General features: G+C 50.9%; 2 protein-coding genes across 2 annotated transcripts in view; one reads left to right on the top strand and one right to left on the bottom strand.

Moving 5' to 3' along the window:
- DIO1 (iodothyronine deiodinase 1) overlaps positions 1 to 22073 on the top strand; it is a 365641-nt gene that overhangs the window by 76999 nt on the left and 266569 nt on the right. The gene's annotated exons all lie outside the window — the stretch shown is intronic.
- LDLRAD1 (low density lipoprotein receptor class A domain containing 1) lies at positions 10353 to 18036 on the bottom strand. The gene is made up of 6 exons (XM_084785602.1): positions 17942 to 18036; positions 17540 to 17594; positions 14937 to 15062; positions 14167 to 14304; positions 12953 to 13081; positions 10353 to 11075 (listed from the first exon to the last, which is right to left on the bottom strand). Exons 1-6 carry the CDS (start codon positions 17975 to 17977, stop codon positions 10927 to 10929), a joined length of 633 nt encoding a protein of 210 aa, XP_084641728.1. The 5' UTR covers positions 17978 to 18036; the 3' UTR covers positions 10353 to 10926.

The following is a 22073-nucleotide window of genomic DNA, read 5'->3' as shown; positions in this document are numbered from 1 at the left end:
ATTTGCCTACATGTATGTAAGTGCACACTACATACGTACCTGGTGCCTGTAGAGGCCAGGAGAGGGTGATGGAGTTTCAGGTGGTGGTGAGCTACCTAATGTGGATGATGGCAACTAAACTCAGGTCCTCTGGAAGAACCTTGCTCAAAACCATTCAGCCGTCTCCAACCCCTCCTTCCAAGATTTATGTTAAAACATATTCAAAAGTAGAGCAGGGCATGGTGGCGCACGCCTGTAATCCCAGCGTTTGGGAGGCAGAGGCAGGCAGATCTCTGAGTTGGAACCCTGCCTGGTCTACAAAGCAAGTCCAGAACAGCCAAGGCAACACAGAGAAACCTTGTTTCAAAAAACCAACCAAACAAACAAAAACTAAAAATAACATTCAAAAGTAGAATAGCACAAAGTGCATGTATATTATGCCCTTAGTGGCAAGCTGAGCAACCGCTTCACACAAAAACCTGTGATACTTTGCAAAAGAACAGAAACTGGGGGGCCGGAGAGAAGGCTCAGCAGTTGAGAGCACTGACTGCTCTTCCAAAGGACCTGGGTTCAATTCCCAGCACCCACATGGCAGCTCACAACTGTCTGTAACTCCAAGATCTGACACCCTCATACAGACATACATGCAATCAAAATACCAATGCACATAAAATAAAAATTAATTTAAAAAGAACAAAAACTGGTCCAGTTGTGGTGGCGCACGCCTTTAATCCCAGCACTCAGAAGCAGAGGCAGGCAGATCGCCGTGAGTTCGAGGCCAGCCTAGTCTACAAAGTGAGTCCAGCCAAGGCTATACAGAGAGGCCCTGTCTCGAAAAAAGAAAAAGAAAAGAAACTGTGTTGATATAACTAAAGGAATTCAAGAAGGATTTTACTAATGTGTTGGAGATAGAATCCAAGGCCTATGCATACTAAGCAAGTGCTTTGCCATTGAGCCACATCCAAGTCCTGGAAGAGATTATCCCAGATTATCCACAAAGGCAGGAAGACCCAATGTAATCTCAAGGCAAAGGGCCAGGCGATGATGGCGCACACCTATAATCCCAGCACTCTGGAGGCAGGAGCAGGTGGGCCTCTGTGAGTTCAAGGCCAGCCTGGTCTACACACAGAAACCCTGTCTTGGGGAAGAAAAAGATGAAAGAAGAGGCAAAGGATTAGAATCTGAAGTAAAGTGTGTGGATCGTGATGGAAGTGAGATGCTGGAATAATACAGCGAAGGGGCTAGGTGGCCTGAAACCTGGCAAGGAGGTGGGTCACCCCACCCCCACCCCCACCCCCACCACCACCACCCTGAGACCCAGAGAAGCACAGGAGAACAGGAGAGCCAGAAGGCATTTCAGGACAAGCTCTAACTACTTAGCCACCTCCTCTTTCAATCATGGAAAAGCCTGGGGGGTCTGGCTGCTTTGACAGGCCTGGCCCAGGTGGCTAGCAGATTGCTTTCTGATCTGAAGCTTCTTCCACTGCCCCTTTAGGGTTACGCTTAACTACTTTTCTGGGTGTTGTAAAGAATCACACCAAGTCGGGTAAATAGAATACCTCACCAGAAGCAGCTCTGTTTCTAGTCCTTCCGCGGAAGGCTTTTGGCAGCCTCGGGCTAGCAGGAACACGGAGGCCTAGCCTCAGGATGATTTGCATGAGAACATTCTGTCCTATGCGACTCCAAGCAAGCAGAGAGCAGTGGCTCAGACTTTCCGGCTCTAACCTACATGTCTGCCACCTTTACTTTTGGATAATTATACTAGACCTCAAGTTAGTAGGTTTAAAAAATATTTTTTTTTAATTTGTTCATTTTACATCCCGGTTGTAGCCCACTCCCTCATCCCCTCTGCCCCCCTCCCATAGTCCTCAGAAAGGAGAGCCCTCCTCCCCTACCGTCTGACCTCAGCCTATCAAGTCTCATCTGGACTGCCTGCATCCTCTCCCTCTGTGGCCTGGCAAGGCCGCTCTGCCAGGGGGAAAGATCAACGAGTGGGCACCAGAGTCCGTGTCAGAGGCAACCCTTACGCCCCATATTATAGAACCCACAAGGAGACTGAGCTGACTACTACATCTGAGCAGGGGGTCTAGGTCCTCACCATGCATGGTCCTTGGTTGGTGCATCCAAGATAACCACACTACAATACACAGACCTAAAGAAACTAAATAGTAAGGAGGACCCTAGGGAGGATGCTTAATTCTCCTTCAGAAGGACAAGTTAATAGTTCTTAATCCACCAGGTGTCAAGACCTGGCTGCGCTTGCACTCTTCTCTTCTAGAAAGTTCCAGTGGGCAGGAGTGCTTGTATGCTGGGCTCATGGCCTAAGGTTGAGCCCTGGATCCCAGAAAGTAACAGGAAAGAAGTGATTCTTATTCTCTTTTTTTAAAAAGATTTATTTATATATTATGTATACAGTGTTCTGTCTGCATGTAAAGACTGCACGCCAGAAGAGGATACCAGATCTCATTATAGATGGTTATGAGCCACCATGTGGTGGCTGGGAATTGAACTCAGGACCTTTGGAAGAGCAGCCAGTGCTCTTAACCGCTGAGCCATCCCTCCAGCCCCGTTATTCTTATTCTTACCTGGTCCTTTGGCCTCCACATGTACACCATGGCGTAAAGATGCCTGCACTCATTTACACACACTAAATAATAAATGGTTCCAGGCCTATCCCAGCATCAGGGTGACAACACCAGGCTGTGCCTCTGTGGCTGACCTCTGAGGTCAGCTCCTGCTTCTGTCAGTTTTCTTCCTCCTGAGTTTACAAGATGATTTTAAGGCCCAGATGGATCAGTTCTAGGCTGAGAATCAGAAAATCCAGGCTAGCCCATCTTTCTGCTACTCAGCAAGTCTCTTTTCCTCCGTGCCTTGGTCTCCTCCTCTGTACAGTGCAGTTAACGATGAACTCCCTTTCCAGAACTCTAGAGATTGAGTGATAGATTGTGAGTGGGATTGCAAGCCTACCCCAGATACTGCCAATTATGATTTCTTTATAGAAGCCTAAAACATGATAACAGCTTTATAGATAGGGAAGCCAAGGTTTATTGTGGCTGTAAATCTCATGTCAAGGTAACTCAGATATGGTGCACAAATGTGGTCAAACAGCAGCCTACATAGTGCTGTGAAAATACGTTTGTTATTATGGACCAAGTTCAGGGCCTCACACTAAGTAGCCACTTGCCCTGATTATAATAGGATTACATCATTTCCTCCTCTTTCCTCTTTCAAACTCTCCCACGTGTGTCTCTTTGTTCTCTTTCAAATTTATGGACTATTTTTTTAATTGTTACATATTTTAATATATCACATATATACACATATATATTCCTAAATATCAGCCCCTTTTTAAAATATGAGCTTAACACTGAAATTAGTAAACACTGAGTAAAACAGATAACCCTTCAAAATATGCATATCATGCAACCAGCTTTGAGAGACGAGACTAAGACACCACGAAAAAGGGAGATTTACAGCCTGTTGGCCTGCCCCATAGTCTTCAGACTTGCCAGCCCCTGTATCTGCACAGGCCAGTCTGCTAAGAGAAATCCCTCAGATAAGTAGAGATAGAGAATATGGATGGAAGGATGGATGGATGGATGGATGGATGGATGGATGGATGCATGGGTGCATGGGTGCGTGGGTGCATGGGTGCGTTGATGCATGGATGGACAGGCAGGCAGGCAGGTGGCTAGGTAGACAGACAGACAGACATGTTAGTTCTGCTTCTCTAGAGAAACTGACCAGCACAGTCACCCCTTTACAATTACTGGGCACCTAGAGTGGGCCCAGGTAGGCAGAGCAAATGAGACAGTTCCTGCCCTCACGTAAGAAACAGACACGTGACTTTCCACATGCAGCTGAACGTAGCCAGTGCTGTGATTTCTGCATGTGTTGAGAACTGTGAGGGCACAGCAAGATGTTCAAATGTAAAGTGAGAATGTTTCCCAAATGACAGTGATACCCAGGTGGGTTTGAAGAATGAATGTGTGCTAGCAAGTCACAAAGGAGAGGGTCCAGGCTGTCAGGGCTATAATGGGGTGTGGAAGCCAGCAACAGCGTTTCCATGTGTGGGAGCTCAGGAGAGCTGTGAGTGGCGGAGCTGCTGGGAGTTGTAAAGAGTTGCCAGCAAGGACCCTTTCAGGGAAGAAGGTCTTTATCTTGGAAATTATAGCGCACTGAAGAGCTTAGCCTGGGAACAAGGATCCGTGTTTCAGAAAGGTGCCTCAGAAGCTACGCGGAGGGCAGCCATAAAAGATCCAGGTGGGAGGTGAGCCGAGGCAGAGGGATGCAGAAGAGCGCATGCTCACTCACTCAGTGCGTGCTGGTGACGCACCTGCTACCTGGCAGGCTCTGCTCAGTGGTGAGGAAGCAAAAAGACAGACACCAAGCTGGCTTGGAGCATAGTGGTGGGGCTGAGAGGAGTTGGCGCCCATCAGTGATTTCTTAAGAGAACAGCAAGTCTGGAAGAACAGAAGCCAGAGGTGAGAATAAAATCAGTCAGAAAAACAGCTTTCAGGCTAAGAACTTGGAGTTACACATTAAGCATCATGGGTTTGGAAGGGAGTGTTCCCCCCACCCCAGTCTGGGGTAAGGATCTGTATTTATCAACATGTTCCAAAGAGAAGAAAGGAGTCCCTCAAGCAGATGGTGAAAACAGGTGGCTAAGGATGGGGCCTCAGAGGTGAGCAGTATTTAAAGGGAAGTGGAGCACGGGATGAGAAGAAATGGTCAAACAGAGGAAAGCAAGACAGTGTGCCATTATGGAAACTGAGGAAAAGAATGATCAAATGGCAGCGGTGCTCAGCTATGGCTTCTGGGCAGCAAGGGGAAGGGAGACAGATGTGACAATTGGGAAGTTGAGAAGGCAGTCAAAAGAGAATCTGATGGGGGAGGGCTGTTTTAATGTTAAAAAAAAAAAAAGACAGACATGATCCATGTCGGTATGCTATGTGGAACAAGCCCTAGAAAAAAAAAGCAATCTCTGGCCATCTGAGCTCCAGTCACATCTGTCCTTACTTTCAGGACAGTAGTGGCCATGCCAGCTCAACAGTAGTAGCTCATAGGGACCAAGAGGAAGCCAAGATGAATGAAGGTCACCGTGTCCTGACTCTACTTCTAGGCTTGTTCAGGTGACTAACAGCTGACCTCATCAGGAGTAGCCAAAGGCTTTGGGACCATGCAGCTTGAGATGCCCCTGAGAGGATGGGCCCCAGGTTGCAGAGGAAGGCTTCCCTGGAACAGAGGGACCAGATAGTTTCCTGGATCTAGCCCTAACCGGTGAAAATCAGAGAATCAGCTCCCCCGAGCCACAGCTGTCAGGATGGAGCTTTGTCTTTAGAAGGGCTCAGAGACTGAGTGGCTCTTTGGCAGGGCTGGTATGCAGGAAATTCAGACCTCAGCTGGTGGTTGGAATTGGTGATCTTAACATGGCAGACGAGGGGCAGGGCCAGCTCTCCTGAACTCATGCCACCAGAGCCAGCTCTCTCATGCTGCCCAGGCAAGAAGCGGGGCCGGCTCTCCTGAGGGTGATGGCCAGCAAGGGGCAGGGCCAGCTCAACACAGTGCTCAGGCATCAACATGGCCTCGGGTGGTAGCCCAGACCAGGGCCATCCACATGGCTTTTGGTGGTAACATGGGCCTCAGACATCATCATAGACCCTGGCTGTGATGTGATCATGGTTCTAGACATGACCTCTGGTGGCAGCACAGGCCTTTCAGATCATTTTGCCTGACCCCCTACACACACACACACACACACACACACACACACACACACACACACACTAGCACAGCCCTGGAACACCAACATGGTCTTAGGCAGCAGCCCAGGCCACTGACATCCAGATGGCCTTAGGTAGCAACATGGGCCACATACATCAGCACAGACCCTAGCTGACATAGGGCCCCGGACCCAGGCATGGCTCTTGACAGCAGCCTGGGCTGGAACATCACCATGGCCTCGGGTGGTTGTGTAGGCTCCTCATATTCGCTTGTTCCTCACTGCTGCTGGTCCTCAGGATCTACTTCTCTCCACAGTTTGTTAACCCTTTGCTTTCCTTTCTCTCCCATCTCTCCTTCAAGTACTCCCTCCATCTCTCCCACCTCTCCACCAAGTACTCCATCTCTCCCATCTCTCCATCAGATGTTTACTTATCATAGAGGTGCCTGCTGCAAGTCTGAGCCAGGTGCTTGGGTGTCTTTCTTCTGACTACTGCTAGTGGGCTCTCTCTCTCTCTCTCTCTCTCTCTCTCTTTCTCTCTCTTTCTCGCTCTCGCTCCCTCTCTCTCTCTCTCTCTCTCTCTCTCTCTGTGTGTGATGTAAAGATGTAAAGACACCAGACTTGAATACATAGTGAGCTTGAAGCCACCCTGGGCTTCAAAGACACCCAGTGTCTTAAAAGAAAAAGAAACAAAGGACCCTGGGATGTAGACATTACTTCTGTGTGGCCGTAGAGTTGGTGTGGCCCTCAGAGCCCCATGGTACTCACTGGGCAATGCAGCTTTGGGCCAACCCCTGTCCTCTCTGGGAGGTGGTGTCCTCTTGTCAAAAGCCTGCCTGAGCCTCCTGTGGGCTCTAGCAAACGTGGTTCTGTGAGTTTAAGGATGAAGGGAGAGCCCCCCGGCAAACAGAGATGGCAGGCGCTTAACCCAGAGCAGATTTTCAACTCAAACTCTGGGGCCCAGCTGGAGCCACTTTAAATTCCATTCATCTAGCCCTTCGTGTTTGCACAGCAAAGAACCTGTTGTCTTTAGAGCCTTGATCTCGGGGGCTGGGGCCAAGGAGGCGGGGCCGGGGCAAATATTGGCACTGGCTGCTGAGCTGTCTCTTCTGGCTGCTCTGCAGCCTGGCGCCAGGGGTGGGTCGGCTTGGCCCAGGCCCCAGGCCTATGTTTTCCTGGTATAGCTTATAAAAGAACTGTTTGGGTGGTGGCTATGGCACCTATGTCTTTATGAGGGGAAGAACCAGTAAACAGGAAAGGAACAGATGCCCAGCACCTCCCGCGTGTCTTCTGTGGCACCTGCCAGGCTCGAGCTTCCTGCTTGGGCAGACCTGGCCAAGAGAGCAAGGTTTCAGGAGAGTGAGGGTAGCCTCTGGACTTGGGCCTTTCAACCTTGAACTCCTGGCTCTTAAAAACCTGTGTGATTAAAACAAAAACAAACAAACAAACAAACAAAGAAAACCTGTGTGACTGTAGGCAAGCAGCTTCGCCTCTCTGTGTTTCTGGGAAGCGCAACCAACTCCAGGCAGGTCCAGGAGTGATGGAAGGGTGGAGATAGAATTAGATTGCCGAGATGGGCTGATGAGGGCTTAACGTAGTGTGCTGTGGCACCGGTAAAATGTCCGCACACCCCACTGCTAATGCTGATGAGAGCCATGGGTCCTCTGGGCACCCCAGTCTTCTGCACACAAACCTTTACAAATGTGTCTTCTTCCCTCAGTGAGTTTGCTGGATCTTTATTGCCCAGCTGTCTTCAAAGTCCCTCTTCCTATAGAGAAACCCAATGTATTCCTCCTGCTGAAAACGAACTGTGGCCAGCAGCCAAGACCCCTCTCAGAGAGCCAGCCCCTAAGGCTCTTCTGCCCACTCCAGGCACCAAGACTGTCATGCTCTTTCAGCGGCCAGGGCCTTGCTCCTGCCTGCACCCACCTGTCAACCTTTCCTTGCGTCCTACTGGCCCGGACCCTCTCCAAGGCTGTGCTCAGGCCTCCACCCTGACTAGTTAGCCTTCCACAGAGCCCCCAAGATTCCATAAGTGTCCATCTGCAAAATCAGCACACACTACTTTGTCCTCCATGTCACAGTGTTCAACAAGCTGCCTCGCCTCTTACTGATAGGTTTTAATTAATTTAGTGTGTTTGTGTGTGCGTGCGCACACGCTTGCATGCATGCACGTTTAGGAGCGCATGTGGAGGCCAGAGGTTAACATGTGGTGTCTTTACCGACCATTCCCCCACTTATTTGTTTTATTTATATTTCCATTTATTTTATTTTTGTGTGCCTGTGTGGACACGCATGTCAGCAGAGGACAAGCCCCAGGAGATCATTTTCTCCTTGTGGGTCCCAGGGATCAAACTCAGACTATCGGTCTTGTGGCAGGTGCCTTTTCCCACTAAGCCATCTCACTGTCTTTTGAGAAAAGGACTCTCACTGAACCAGAGTTCATCAGGTTGACTGGTGGCCACTCAGCCCCCAGGGTCCTGTCTTTGCACACAAATGCCACCAGCACTGGAGAGGTGCAGGAGCCATCCTCAAACCTGCCTTGCATTTGAGTGCTGAAAATTCAACCTCAGGTCCTCATTCCTGCCAGAAAGTACTTTCCTCACTATCTCCCAAGATACCAAGAGATGGGTTTTGTTTTATTTTTTGGTTTTTTTTGAGACAGGGTTTCTCTGTGGCCCTGATTGTCCTGGACCAGGCTGGCCTTGAACTCACAGATTCACCTGCCTCTGCCTCCCAAGGGCTGGTATTAAAAGCCGTGCACCACCATCGCCCAGCAAGAGGCAAGTTTTAAGTACTATTAATACAGTCTAGCTGGGTCGGACGGTGGTGGTGCACACCTTTAATCCCAGCGCTTGGGAGGCAGAGGCAGGTGGACCGCTGTGAGTTCAAGGCCAGCCTGGTCTACAAAGCGAGTCCAGGACAGTCAAGGCTACACAGAGAAACCCTGTCTTGAAAAACAAACAAACAAACAAACAAAAGAATAAAAAAAAAAGCCAGCCAGTCATGGTGGTGCACACTCGTAATCCTAGCACTCTGGGAGGCAGAGGCAGGTGGATCAAAACCAGGTGAGTTCAAAGCCAGCCTGGTCTACAATGCAAGTCCAGGACAGCCAGTACTACACAAAGAAGCCCTGTCTCCAAAAATAAAAATAAAAATAAAAATAAAAATAAAAGATAAAAACAAAGCCAGTCCACTTTCCTGGCTTAATCTCCCTGATGGCACCCCACTTCTGGAGGGGTGAACTGAGACACTGGTCTGTACTGATTCTACCCTCTCCTCACTGTGTCCCACTCCCTGTAAGAAAGATCTGATGATTCACTTTCGAAGGTGCCTTGAGCCAGTTTAGGCCCAGTGAAAACAGCAGAAAACACTGGCCCTCTGCTAATGCCTACTGGTCTACATACCCTCACCCAAACTCTGCTAAGCCCCCCACCTCACCCCACCCCATCCATACTAAAACTTCGGAATAGAAAATTACTCCTAGCCAAGCTTGCCTGCCCAGATCTGATAAGCCTTAAAATAAACAGGATATAAAACAGATGAACCCACGCCAAATTTTTGTTGAGGAAAAAGACACATGCAAAGGACAGAGGGACAGACAAGACTTCCATGGCCTGTAAGATTGTGCCCTTCTGATTAGTCACAACAGGGAAGAAGAGTCCCGTGTTAGGGTTTATAACTGCGCTCTGCGCTCACCAGTCCCGGGCCCTGCCATTCTAGGCTGCTGCCGTGCAAGATCATAAAATAAACTGATTTGTTTTTGCTATGCTGAGTCTCCAGCACCCTTATGATGAAGCAAGGATCTGTGTTTCCTACATATGCCCATGCGTTGGCCACTCCAGCCTGTTGGACCATCCATGGTTGAGCAGAATTGTCACGAGCATAGAATGCCCCTCTTCCTGACAATAGCCACCACCTTCTGCAGAACCCACCCGAAGGGTCACTGCTGAGGCTGACCACCCCTCAAGTGGCATCACTGGGACCCCACATTTCCTCTTCTTTTACAAATCCCTGCATGGTGCGAGGGGGCTCATGTACTGGGACCCAGGCCTCTTTTGGGGGGGGGGTGTGCAGCTCCCAGCTCGGTTCAGAAATGGCTGAATGAATGCACAAATTAGTGCAAGAAGGAACGAATGGCCAGAATACAGCTGCCCCGTAGGTGCCATTTTCACCTCAGACCTCACGTGACACTAACGAAGGAAACCCCCCGTTTTCTTACTTTCTAGTGGGCTGTCTCTGTCTCTTCCAACAGGGACCCTCCATAGTCAGATCTCAAGTCTGTCTTTCAGGAGAAGGACCAGATACTTCTCTGTAATACTCACACCCCCACCCATACCCACACCCACACCCACACCCACACCCACCCATCCGCCCACCCCGCTGACCCCTAGGTAAGGTGTGGCTCTATTCTTTAATAGTAGGGGAGGCCCTGAGGTCAGAGTTCCACAGACTGACTGTGAGTCCCAGTTCCAGTCCTGATCCTGGGCGAGTCATCCCCTGGGCCTCAGTTTCCTCGTCTCTCTAGTGAGCACACCCGTCCTTGCCTGCCTAGAAGGTAGGCAGGGAAATGACTCATTCTCGCTTCAGGACCAAAATATAAACACATGGGTGGTTGTGGGGTGAAACAGGGCCAAGGCTAAGGCTGAAGGCATTGAGAGTTTTATTCCCCCCCTCTGGGTCTCCCACTCTAGAGCCACAAGCCTCTAGGAGAGTGGGACACTAGAAAGATACCAGGTCCCAAGTGCCATGTGCAACCTCGTGTCATCAGCCAGGGCTGCTAGTGAGTGGCACAACAATCCACAGTGGCCTTTGCGCCCAGAAGTTTCTGCCTTAGGCACCAGATGATGGTAAAAATGTGTGTACTTTGTTTTCTACCCATGGGGGCTAAACTCCTCTGCTTGGCATTTGAGCCACAAATTTATCTTGCCTCTTCAAGGGGATGACAAGATTTGAGACGCCAGGCCTGTTCTAGAGCCAAGGAGCGTTATTTCCTCATGTGGTCCCATTGACAGGCCTAAAACGATGGAGGCTGGCCCACCTCATCTTTCTTAGAGGCTGCCCAACATGGTGGCGAGCTCCTTGTCATTGGGAGTGCTCAAGAAAAGGCTGAGACATCTGAGAGGGAGGAACAGCAGGTCCTGTGCAGAGACCCTGGGGAGATGCCACCGGATGGTGGCAGAGGTTTCTGGTGTCAGCTTCCACCGCTGCCAAAGGAGGCTCGCTCAAGGTCCAGGGCAGGAGTATTCATCTGACCAGTCAGCGCAGTGCTGCACACGGTCCCGGCACAGAGCCCTTGGAATGCAGCCACAGTAAGTGAAGACAGTTGGGGTGCAGCGCCACCATCCGGGGCCACAAGGTGGGCATGCAGTCACTGAGGAGACAAGAGCCAGTGGCAGAAGCAGTAGCTGTGGGTCCTGGGCTCCCGTACACTACGACACTCTAGCTCTGCAACATGCCTTAGCTCCTGCGGCCTTAGGCCATCTAGTGTCGGGTGACTGTGTTCCTAGCTTCCCTGCAGCAGAGAGAGTCGCGATTCCACAACTCAGACACAAGCTGTGTGTGACCTGCTCGCCCTGTTGAAACCTCCGTTTCCATCTGTTCAATTGATGCAGCTTTTGGATATTAATGGACATGTAGAGGCTGCACCACCCAGCTTTCTGCGGTCCCTGGGGATGCCTCACTCTCCTGTTCCCTGTCCTGTGCCGGTGGCTCCAGCATTCCTCGTTATGCTCCAACCCTGACTGTTGTTCTCAAAGGTCTCTTCCAGAGATGCCTTTTCTGAGATGTCTGGTGGCCCCAGGGCCCCAGCACTTCCTTTTGGTACCAGCATGGTGTAGTGCTGAGCATGTGTCTAGCTCCTGACTATTCCCCTCCAGAATCTGGCACAGGCCTCACCTCAACAGTGCTCAGGCCATGTTTGTTGATTTAACACTTGGGATAGAATGTGTGCACATGTATGCATGCACATGGGATAGAATGTGTGCACATGTGTGCCTGCACATGGGATAGAATGTGTGCTCATGTGTGCCTGCACATGGATGCACGTACATGGGATAGAATGTGTGCACATGTGTGCATGCACATGGATGCACGTACATGGGATAGAATGTGTGCACATGTGCACATGCACATGGGATAGAATGTGTGCTCATGTGTGCATGCACATGGATGCACGTACATGGGATAGAATGTGTGCACATGTGTGCATGCACATGGATGCACGTACATGGGATAGAATGTGTGCACATGTGCACATGCACATGGGATAGAATGTGTGCTCATGTGTGCATGCACATGGATGCACATACATGGGATAGAATGTGTTCTCATGTGTGCATGCACATGGATGCACATACATGTGTAGGTGAGCTTATATGGCAGCTTCAGGTCCACTGTGTCTTCCTCAATTGTTCATCGTCTTCTGTCTTTTGAGACAGGGTCTCACCTGGCCTTCAACTCTTCAACTCTGAAGCCAAAGATGACCATGAACATTTGGTCCTCCTGCCTCTATTCTCAGAGGGCTAGGATTACAGAAATGTACCACTGTGCCTCATTTGTGCACTGCTGGGGATCAGCCCAGGGCTTGCCCACTCTGGGCAGGCACTACACCAACCAAGCTGCAGCCTCAGCACCCTACTCTAAATGCTTTATTACGTTTATTTACTGTGTGTGCACTTTGTGCACCTGACACGGTACACGTGTGGCTTGTGGCGTGCAGAAGTCAGGAACCTGTGTTCAGTTCTCTCTCTTCCTACCCTGTGGACCCTGGGGGTGGTATCTGGCTCCTCATGCTGTGAAGCAGCACTTCAGTGGCTGAGCTTCTCCCCAGCCCTGGGGAAAGGATCTAGGGAGGTCCAGAGCAGGACTCTGGCCTTTCCTCAACAGTCCCCTCCTGCCATGTCTGATCCCTTCTCAGTGCTTGGGGGTTGCCTGCATATGAACTGGGCCAGTGAGCCCTGCCCTGCCCTCCTCATAGGGTTGCTAGGAAGTGCCTAGGACAGAAGGCTCAGATCCAGGTTGGGCAGCCTGTCTGCTCAGTCACCCTCTGGGCCCTAGTGTTCAGTCAGTGCCCTGTAGGCAAGTGGCTTCCACAGAAGAACCTCTCATTTCAAGCCCCTCTGCCCAGAGGTGCTCAAGTGGGAGTGGACATATTCTTCCCAGGTTTCAGGGACAGTGTGCAGGGGACCTGGGAGATTCCTGTGCAGCCTATGGCCTTGGCCTGGCTGCCTGTTCCTGCCCATCCCCCACCTGGGCTCAGTTCATCCGAGCAGTCTCCACAGTTGTTGGTGCCGTCACATTTCTGGTCTGAGTAGATCCAGGAGGCTGGGTCTCCACAGTAGGCCAGGAGGAAACTGGGGAGGCTCTGGGGCACATCTCCTACAGAGGGACAGATAGGGCAGGACAGAATTCACCTCTGACCACAGTACCTCAGCCATCTGCACTGGGATCACTCAGTCCAACCTGGTAGGTAGTACACTCAGGGTCTCCCGGTCCGTTCTGGAAAGGGCATAGGGGGTTTTCCAGGAAGGAGGTCAGTTCCAAGGAATGGCGTGTTGTCACTCTGTGCATCCCTGGTATGTCCCTATCCTCAGCATTGTGTGTGCCCTCGCCACAGAAGTCCTCCCCGCCACCTCTGCTGACCTCCCACCTTCAGTCCCTCCCCTCCCGGAAGCCCCCTCTCATGAGAACATAGCAGGCAGAGCCTGGATTTCTTACATGTGGGCCTCAGGGGTCCAAAGTTGTTTCTGTGTCGGGCAGCTGTGCACAGGGTGGACCCAAATTCACACAAACCCCAGGCCAGCCTCAGGTAGTGAGCTTCCTGTCCTAGAAAGACTTAAGCAGAGGCTGGGTGCTCTCTGTTGGGCTTGCTGGAGCAGTGTGTGGGTTAGGAGCTGGAGTGGGGACCAGGTCTCATTTAAGCAGGCTGGCCTGGAACTTAAAGTAGAGCCAAGGATGGTCTTGAACTCCTGGGCATCCTGCATTCACCTTCCAAGTACTGTGAGATTACAGTGTGCACCACCATTCTTGGATTTGGGCTAATCGATTCTCTAGAGTCCAGCTCTCAAGGATCTGAGGTGCTGTGCCCCCTCCTCCCCCAGCCTCCACCCCAGCTCATAGCTCTCTCCCTGCTGCGGGTCTCCCCAGTCATTCATGCTGTCATGTTTATTTCACATAGCCAGGCTCCCCTCTCCTAAGGACAGGAGTCTAAGGCATGGGCCAGGTCTTCCGATTTAGTTGTTCATTTGCTCATTCATTCAGCAAGTCGTTCTGGGGGTCCTGGGACCCCAAGATCAAGCAGACCAGAATAGCCTACACCAGAGGCATTCATAGCCTGATGGGGGTGGCAGATGTGATGACAATGTGGCTAGGGCTGTTGACCTCCAGGCTGAGGCTGTCCCATGGAGCTGCAAGGAAAGTTAAGGTGGTTGTGGGAGACAAACAGGAACTGAGAGGGTACTCACCACACAAACTTTCATCCTCATCTTCGCCGTGGGGACAGGTGCGAATTCCATCACACACCCCATGGGCTGGGATGCAGTGCCTTCGATCATGGCACAAGAAGCCTGTCCTGTTGGTCAGTGTCACACAGGACTGAGTCTCTGTAGAGACAAGAGAGGCTCAGTAGTCAAGAGCACCTGTTATTCTTCCAGAGGACCTACCTGTAGGGTCAATTCCCACAGCCATATGGAGGCTCACAACTGTCTGTAACTACAGTTCCAGGGGTTCTGACAATATCTCCTGTAACCTCTGGGCACCAGGCACCCATGTGGTATACACACATATATGCAAGCAAAACACCCGTACACATGAAAATAAAAAAATTTAAAAACATTTATTTATTTATGAAGTATACAGTGTTTTGCTTGCATGTACCTCTGCATGCCAAAAGAGGGCGCCAGATCTCATAATAGACGGTTGTGAGCCACCATGTGGTTGCTGGGAATTGAACTCTGGACCTTTGGAAGAGCAGGCCGTGCTTTTAACCTCTGAGCCATCTCTCCAGCCCATGAAAATAAAATTTAAACATTAAAACAAAAAGTTTAAGATAGCATATGTGAAGGATGTGTGTGCAAATGGCCTCTCAGACGTGTATCCATACGCGCCCAGGTGCACAGGCGGTCTCTGCTTGCACTTTAGGGAACCACTCAGGTCACTTCAGGGAGAAGCTGGGCAGGACTGGGGTTTCCATCTCCCTGAGCCTCCATGCCTGCCTCCTTCTTGCCACCCTGACCTGGCGTGCGGGATGGACGTCCGAGGACGGTGGCCACGACGAGCAAGGCGGCAAGTGTGGCCAGCAGAAACAGCAGGAAGAGCGAGAGGCAAGCCCCACGGCGTGAGCAGCAGAGGGGGCCATAGCCTGTGGAGGGGAAGACAATGAAGAGGTACAGGGATCCCCTCCAGGCTCCCCCGCCAGCCCTGCAGGCACTCCCCACCTTATCGGTACTAGGGTTAGAGCAAGCATTCCTAAATCCACCACAACACTCTCTGGTCCTGCCTGTCCACTACCATCACCAAGTGCCACTGGGGGCTAGCCTCGGCTCCACACAGGCTGTGGAGCAGCCTCCCCATCCTCATGACAGTGGACAACTGTGTACCCAGTCTGTGCCATGGAAGAAGTGACCACAGGCTCATCACAGCGGTTCTATTTCTCACAAACGTCCTTTATTTCTGTGGATGGCAAACTGAGGTTGAGGGAAGCAAGGGCCCCAGTCACTCTCCTCTGGGCTGAGGCCTGGTACCTGTGTGATGCTAAAACCCAGACCCTTTCCTCACTTCCGGCCTACCCTCTGTTTTAGTGCCCTACAGCTCCAGGCCCATCGATTCCCAGCTGGGCCACGCGGTGAGCCACTCACTTTTCTATGCCTCAGTTTCCTTGAGTGTTAGTGGGTACTGTGGTGGTTACTGTAGTTTGCTGGGGGCTGGTTTGTTGAGTGATTATTCTAAAACAGCAGGTACTAAGTGTGAGGGAGCATTTTTTTGTGTATCTACCAAAAAAAATGTAGGTTTTTTTTTTTTTTTGCCAAGGTCTCTCTAGGCATTGTGGAAACAGCAGGCATGGGAGCAGCTGGCAGATGTCCCATCCTCCAGAATTCCCATACTCCTCTGGTTTGCTGTTTGTTTTTCAAGACAGGGTCTCACTATACAGCTCTGGCTGTCCTGGAATTCACTATGTAGACCAGTCTGGCTGTGGACTCACAGAGATCTACCTGCCTTTACCTCCCAAGTGTTAGGATTAAGGATGCACACCACCACTATTCCTAGATTATGCTCCTTAATTCTTGCTTGCTTGCAAAATGAAGCAAAGCAGCTTTATTCGGGACCTCCTGGGCACCTTGCTCTGTAGAAGGCATTGACATAGCTTTGCTTGCCCTCTGTTCACAGCTACACTTGGAGAGCTAGACACAGTCAAGTAGGGAGGAGGGTGGGGACTCAGTCCCCTGTGCCAGGCCACAGAAGGGAAGGGGCGGGTTTGAATCATCCCCGTAGTCCTTGGTCAGGCTCTGAGGCAGGCCTAGCTCTCACTGGTGCTGTGTGTGTGTGTGTGTGTGTGTGTGTGTGTGTGTGTGTGTACGCTCACGCAGAAACTAGAGACACAGAAGCCAAGAGAAGGATCCTGATTTGGGTCATTTAATTCACAGCACTCATGTTTCCAGTCACTGCCAGCAAGACCTGTGCCCGCAGTGTCAAATGAAAGGTGGCTGCTCTGAGTAGCTCAGGGTGAGACAGGAGCCTCAGGAAAACCAGATGATTTATAGGGGCAGGGCAGAGTCCTCAAAGAGCCAGCCTATCAGGCAGAGGGTGTGGGAGGAGAAGCCTGGTGGGTGGCTAGTGAGGGCGAAAGCATGTGGCTGTGGGTTGGTAGAGGGGACAACAGCAGGCCTACAGGAAGTGCAGTGTACATCTAAAACTTATAATCCTGTAGCCCTAGTTGGTGGCTCCTTTGTGGTCAGCAAGCCCGGGGTAAACTTGGGTCACCAGGGAGATCGTATTGAAACTGGGCAACGGAGACTTCTGGCCAGCCAAGTGGCTGCTTCTCAAATATTTGTGTAGTGTATGTTGTGTGCAAGGTGGGGCTGCAGGCAAGCCTGGAGCAGCAGGCAGGGCTCTGGCCCAGCTGAAGACACCCACTTTAAAGCCAGGAACTCCTTAGCTGCTGCCTACTCGAAACAAAGGAAGACAAACCACACCTATTGCCAGCCACACCTACCACCAGCCACTGACTTGCGGAGGTGGGGGTGGGGGATAGCCACCAGCACTGCACAAGGAGGGCCCTGAAGCTTAGCAACCAGGGCCTCCTTTCCAGTGCCATAATTACCATGACCTGACTACCCAGGCTCTTAGCTTCAGCGGCCTCTTGAACTCACCTGCCCAGGGCTGTCCTGCACGCAGCCCCAGGCATCCCAGGCGGGCCCCTTTATAGCCATTCTTAGCATCTACCTGTTTCCTCCTTGATCAACTGTGGGCCAAGATAGGGCCCAGGGACACACACATTCACTAAGCATGTGCTCCTTCCTTATCTTACAAGGTCCTGGCTGCACAGGAGTGAGGGAAACTTAACAGGTGTAAGTGTGGTCCTGACTGACCCTACTAAGATCAACAGAACCTCCCAAACCAGGCATGGGGCCTGGAGGTCGACTTGGAGGTCCTGGGTGTTAGGGGTTCAGTGTGGTGGCCCAGCAGGTAAAAGCCACATAGAACGAACAGTTCTATTCACAGCAAGTGGTTGTCAGTATGGCTGGCCAGGAAGCTGGGTGCAGGAAGCAAGCCCAACTTCAAGGTAGCTCCCAGGGAAAGACCCGCAGCTCCCAGGCTGGCCTCCACCTCTGTCCTTACCTTCCCCTCCAGGGCGGCCTTTCCTTCCAGCAGCAGTGTTGCTCTCCGCATCTCCCTGGCCAAGAGACCAACCAGAAGCAGGCTGGGCACACCTCTGCTAGCCCAGACTCATCCTGCCCGCTTCAGGTTTCCACACTTACAACTGCTCAGTGGGGTGGCTTCTCCCCAACACCCACCCTCCTTTACCCTTCAAATTAACCCAGGCAGGTCCCCCAGGTGATAGTGCCCCGTCACCCCTGAGCTCCTGTCTGCCACCCAGCATGCCTAGCTCTCACTTAGAGTTAAGTCCTCAGGGCAGATGAATGTGGCTGTAGGTGCTAGGGTACCCCCTCCCCAGAACTCTTTCCACCCCAAGGATGGCCCCCTAGGTCAGGAGCCCAGTTCAGGCTCAGCTGCTTTTACCTGGGGGGAGATCTTGTTCATGGCTCCAACACTCATGCCCAGGAACCGGCGTGGAGTAGAGAGCTCAGTGTCAAGAGTCTTGTCACCAAGGGCAGCCTGGGGGAGGGAGGGACAGCAAAAGGCTTTGCCAGAGCTGTGCCCTCCTCTGTGGCACTCCCCTCCCAGGCTGCCTCCTCAGTGGAGGAGAGGATGGGGGGTAGGGGGAGGGGGAGGAGAGCTGGGGGAGGGGGCTACCCAGCCTCTCCCTAGGCTGCAGTTGGACAGTGACATCTTGGGGTTGGAGTCCTCATCCTTTTCCACAGATGACAGGCTGGTGTTCCGGAAAGGGGGGGAAGTGCCGTGTGCCTCAAGTCACACTGTGGCTGGGAGAAAAGAGCCAGGGCCTCAGCATATTTTTCTCCCTGGCACCAGCAGAATGCAGTGCCCCAAGGCCCCAGGCTGTGGGAGCCACAGGCAGAAGGGCCGAGTCTCGGCACAGTGGTCAGAAGTTCCTTTCCTCACTGATGAGCTGTTCAGTAAGTAGATGGTCCAGGATCAGAAGAATGTGCATTTCTGAGGGCTGGCAGGATGGCTCAGTGGTAAAGGTGCTCACCTGAGGACCTTTGTTCTAGTCCCTGAATCTATGTCAAGGTGCAAGGAGAGAACTCACCCCACACATGCACTAAGCACATCCACCTACTACACACATTAATAAATAAAAAGGAGGAAGCGTGGGTCGGGCACGGTGGCGCATGCCTTTAATCCCAGGTCTACAAAGTGAGTCTAGGACAGCCAAGGCTACATACACAGAGAAACCCTGGAGAGAGAGAAAGAGAGAGAGAGAGAGAGAGAGAGAGAGAGAGAGAGAGAGAGAGAGAGAGAGAGAGAAAGCATATGCATTTTCCACTAAAGCTAGAATGTAAGTAGATTCTTGAATTGCTAAAAACATGGATACACGTTTTTCCTTTTTTGAGATGGTACCTCTGTGGGAACGAGCTGCTTTCCAGATGATCTCCCAGCCCAGCAGGAACAGATTCCCTAGTGATCTAGTCCACAGAGGAGACTGCGGCCCTAGAAATACCCCAAGGGTGGTACCCACCTTCAGGTGCCCATGAGTTCCCACCAGGAAGTCCCCTGCTGGGCCGTGTCTCTTGCAGTGGGAAAGACGCGCCAAAACATGGGGGTAGGAAACTATAACCACGGGCTGGGGAAGCGAAGCACGGGTTCTCACGACGGCCTCGCTAACGGCTTGGAAACGTCCCTTCCCTTCACACACATGAAGGTAGAGGGTGGCTTGGGTGTAGGTTCCTCAGAATTGGGCTGTTGAAATTATTTTTATAAAACTGTGTTTGTTTCTTTTAGCTTATTTCTTAACCCAGCTATGACACAAATAATTGAGGCTCTTTTTTTTTTTTAAAGACTTATTTATTATTATGTATATAGTGCTCTGCCTGCATGTATATCTTCAGGCCAGAGTAGGGCATCAGATTACATTATAGATGGTTGTGAGCCACCATGTGGTTGCTGGGAATTGAACTCATGACCTCTGGAAGAGCAGTCAGTGCTCTTAACCTCTGAGCCATCTCTCCAGCCTGAAACTCTTTTATAATACAAGGCTTCACAACACAATCTGAGCAGTTTAAGTCTGTTCTTAACCTTCTATGTTATTTTGTCTTACTCCCAGCAAACATCCCAGCGGTACTTGCACTTCGTAGCTTTCCTCGGCTCCAGCTCCTTCCTCCTGATCTTCCTTGGACCTCTCTTGGCCGCCTACCCCTCTCTCTTCCCCTCTGACTCCTCCTCCCCTGGCTGGCAGGAAGTCCAGCCCTATTCTCTGCCCTGTTCAATGGTTGCTGTAAGCTGCTTTATTGGCATACCATGGAACAATTGGGGAGCAGAGTTTACACAATATTGAGACAGAAATCAGAATTTAAACTACACAATATCCCCCAGCACTTGGGAGGCAGAGGCAGGTGGATCACTGTGAGTTCGAGGCCAGCCTGATCTACAAAGTGAGTCCAGGACAGCCAAGGCTACAGAGAAACCCTGTCTTCAAAAAACAAACAAACAAACAAACAAACAAAAAACAACAAAAAACCAAACAACAACAACAACAACAAAAACACAAAACCAAACAAAAAACAACTACACAATAACCTTATGCATACAGAGGGTTTTGGGTTTTTTTTGTTTGTTTGTTTTCTTTGGAGGTGTCGGACTCAACCTGAACTCAGGGTGATCCATCTGCCTCAGCTCCCTAATGGTAGAGTAACAGATATGAGCCACCAGCCTGATCTGGGCTGTAAGTTCACTGCTGGCCTAAGCCTGGTCACGTGCTTGAGGAATTCTGCAGGCTTCCTAAGTCTGTCTGCCCTGCACAAGCTAGGTAAGCCTCCATGGAGCGGGTCTTCACTCCTCCCCGATGGCCGTTTTCCTGCACTCCTTAGCTTTTGGCCACATCTTAGTTTGTGGAAGCCGGGAGAGTCCCACTGGGCATGGGGCACCTGGCTTGAGTGGGACAGACTGGGTCTTCCTTCTAACAAGTCCCTATCTAAGGGGACAGGTAGCAGCCTTCTAAGCCTCAGTTGTCTCATCCGTATCCAGGTTGTGAGTGGGATGGAGTGAGATCTGGCTCAAGGCTAGAGTGAGCTGCGGACTGAGACTGTCTCAGAAATCCAAGGGTTGGGATATAGCTCGTCCTAATATGAACAAGGCCCTGGGTTTGGTCTATAGTATAAAACCAACAACGGGGCTAAGATACAGCGGCCCCTGCACTCGCTCCCATTTTCCAGGCTACTCCACAGAGCTATTTCAGAGTCATTCTGAGACCCATTCATTCCACAGTGAGGCCTGTGGCTTAACCTCTCTGCAACTACTTTCCACTATGCTCAGGATCGGAGTTTAATGAGGTGTTTTTACAGCTTTGCCATAGGTTAGCTTGCTGAACAATCTGCAGTCCCTGGCTTCTTGTCTCAGCTTAAGCAGATTGTCCCACTGCCCAGAACACTATTTCCTGTAACTTCCCGTTTCCCTCCAGGTTGGATAGGGACCCTCCATGCGCTCCCACAACACTCCAGGCTTATCTGGTTCACACGTGAAATGCCCACACAAAAGGCTCGTGCACTGAGTCTTGGCCCCCAGCCTCGTGGCCTCCAAACCTAGACACACTGTATCTTAAAAACAAAGCCTGTATTTTGTTTTTACCTGCTTAGCTGTCTTTCCTGCTTAGCTGTCAATTGTATCTTTTGAGCCACAGAGCGAGTTTGAGGCTTTCTAGTGACAGACCACTACTGCAGCTCTGAGATCAAGGATGCTGGTCAGGATACGTTTCCTGTGTGATGACACAGAACCATGCTAAGATCTGGTATGAGACCGTACCCGAGCTCGTCCTTGTTTGAAATCTCTTTTACTAGGGACTTGAGAGCTGGCTCAGCAGTTAAGCACATTGGCTGCTTTCCCAGAGCACTGGAGTTTGATTCCTAGCACCCACATGGCAGCTCACAACTGCCTGTAACTCCAGGGATCTGATGTCCTCTTCTGAGTTTGGTAGGCACTAGGAACACAGTGTGCACATACAGGCAAAACACTAATACACATAAAATACATATTAAAAAAATACTAAATCTCTATCATTGATGGTAAAGGAAGGGCAGTAATGCTAATTTCTACCAAGTCAAATCTATACGTAACCTTATATCACAAGAGACTAAGTCTTATGTTAAAATGACAATTCCTCTAAGGTGTCTTGCTGCTGTTTTAAGAGGACAAACAGCTCCCTTGGAAAAGTTATCTCACCTATAAGCTGTGCTATACCCCATCACATGGGAGCTCAGGAGAGATGGCTCAGGGGCCAAAGCATGAGCTTTGAAAGCCTAGCAATCTGAGTTTGTCACTTGAGCCAGAAGCTCTCAAGCCAGTGCACACAGTGCAGCAGCAGAAATGTGAGGAGAGGACCCACCTCAACCTGCTGAGGAAAAGAACACCATCCTTGGACCTCCACACATACACACAAGCTGTGGCATGCAAATGTTCCTCACAACACACACACACACACACACACACACACACACACACACACACACACACACACCCCAAATGCCACTTCTGAGAAGGTCATTTTTGCTTTAAGCACAGCCATCGACCTGCCGGAGAG

Source organism: Acomys minous (genome assembly GCF_964271855.1).
Source record: "Acomys minous genome assembly, chromosome: 6".
Lineage (NCBI taxonomy): Eukaryota > Metazoa > Chordata > Mammalia > Rodentia > Muridae > Acomys > Acomys minous.
The sequence above is the reverse complement of the archived record's forward strand: the minus strand, read 5'-3'. Positions and strand labels throughout refer to the sequence as shown.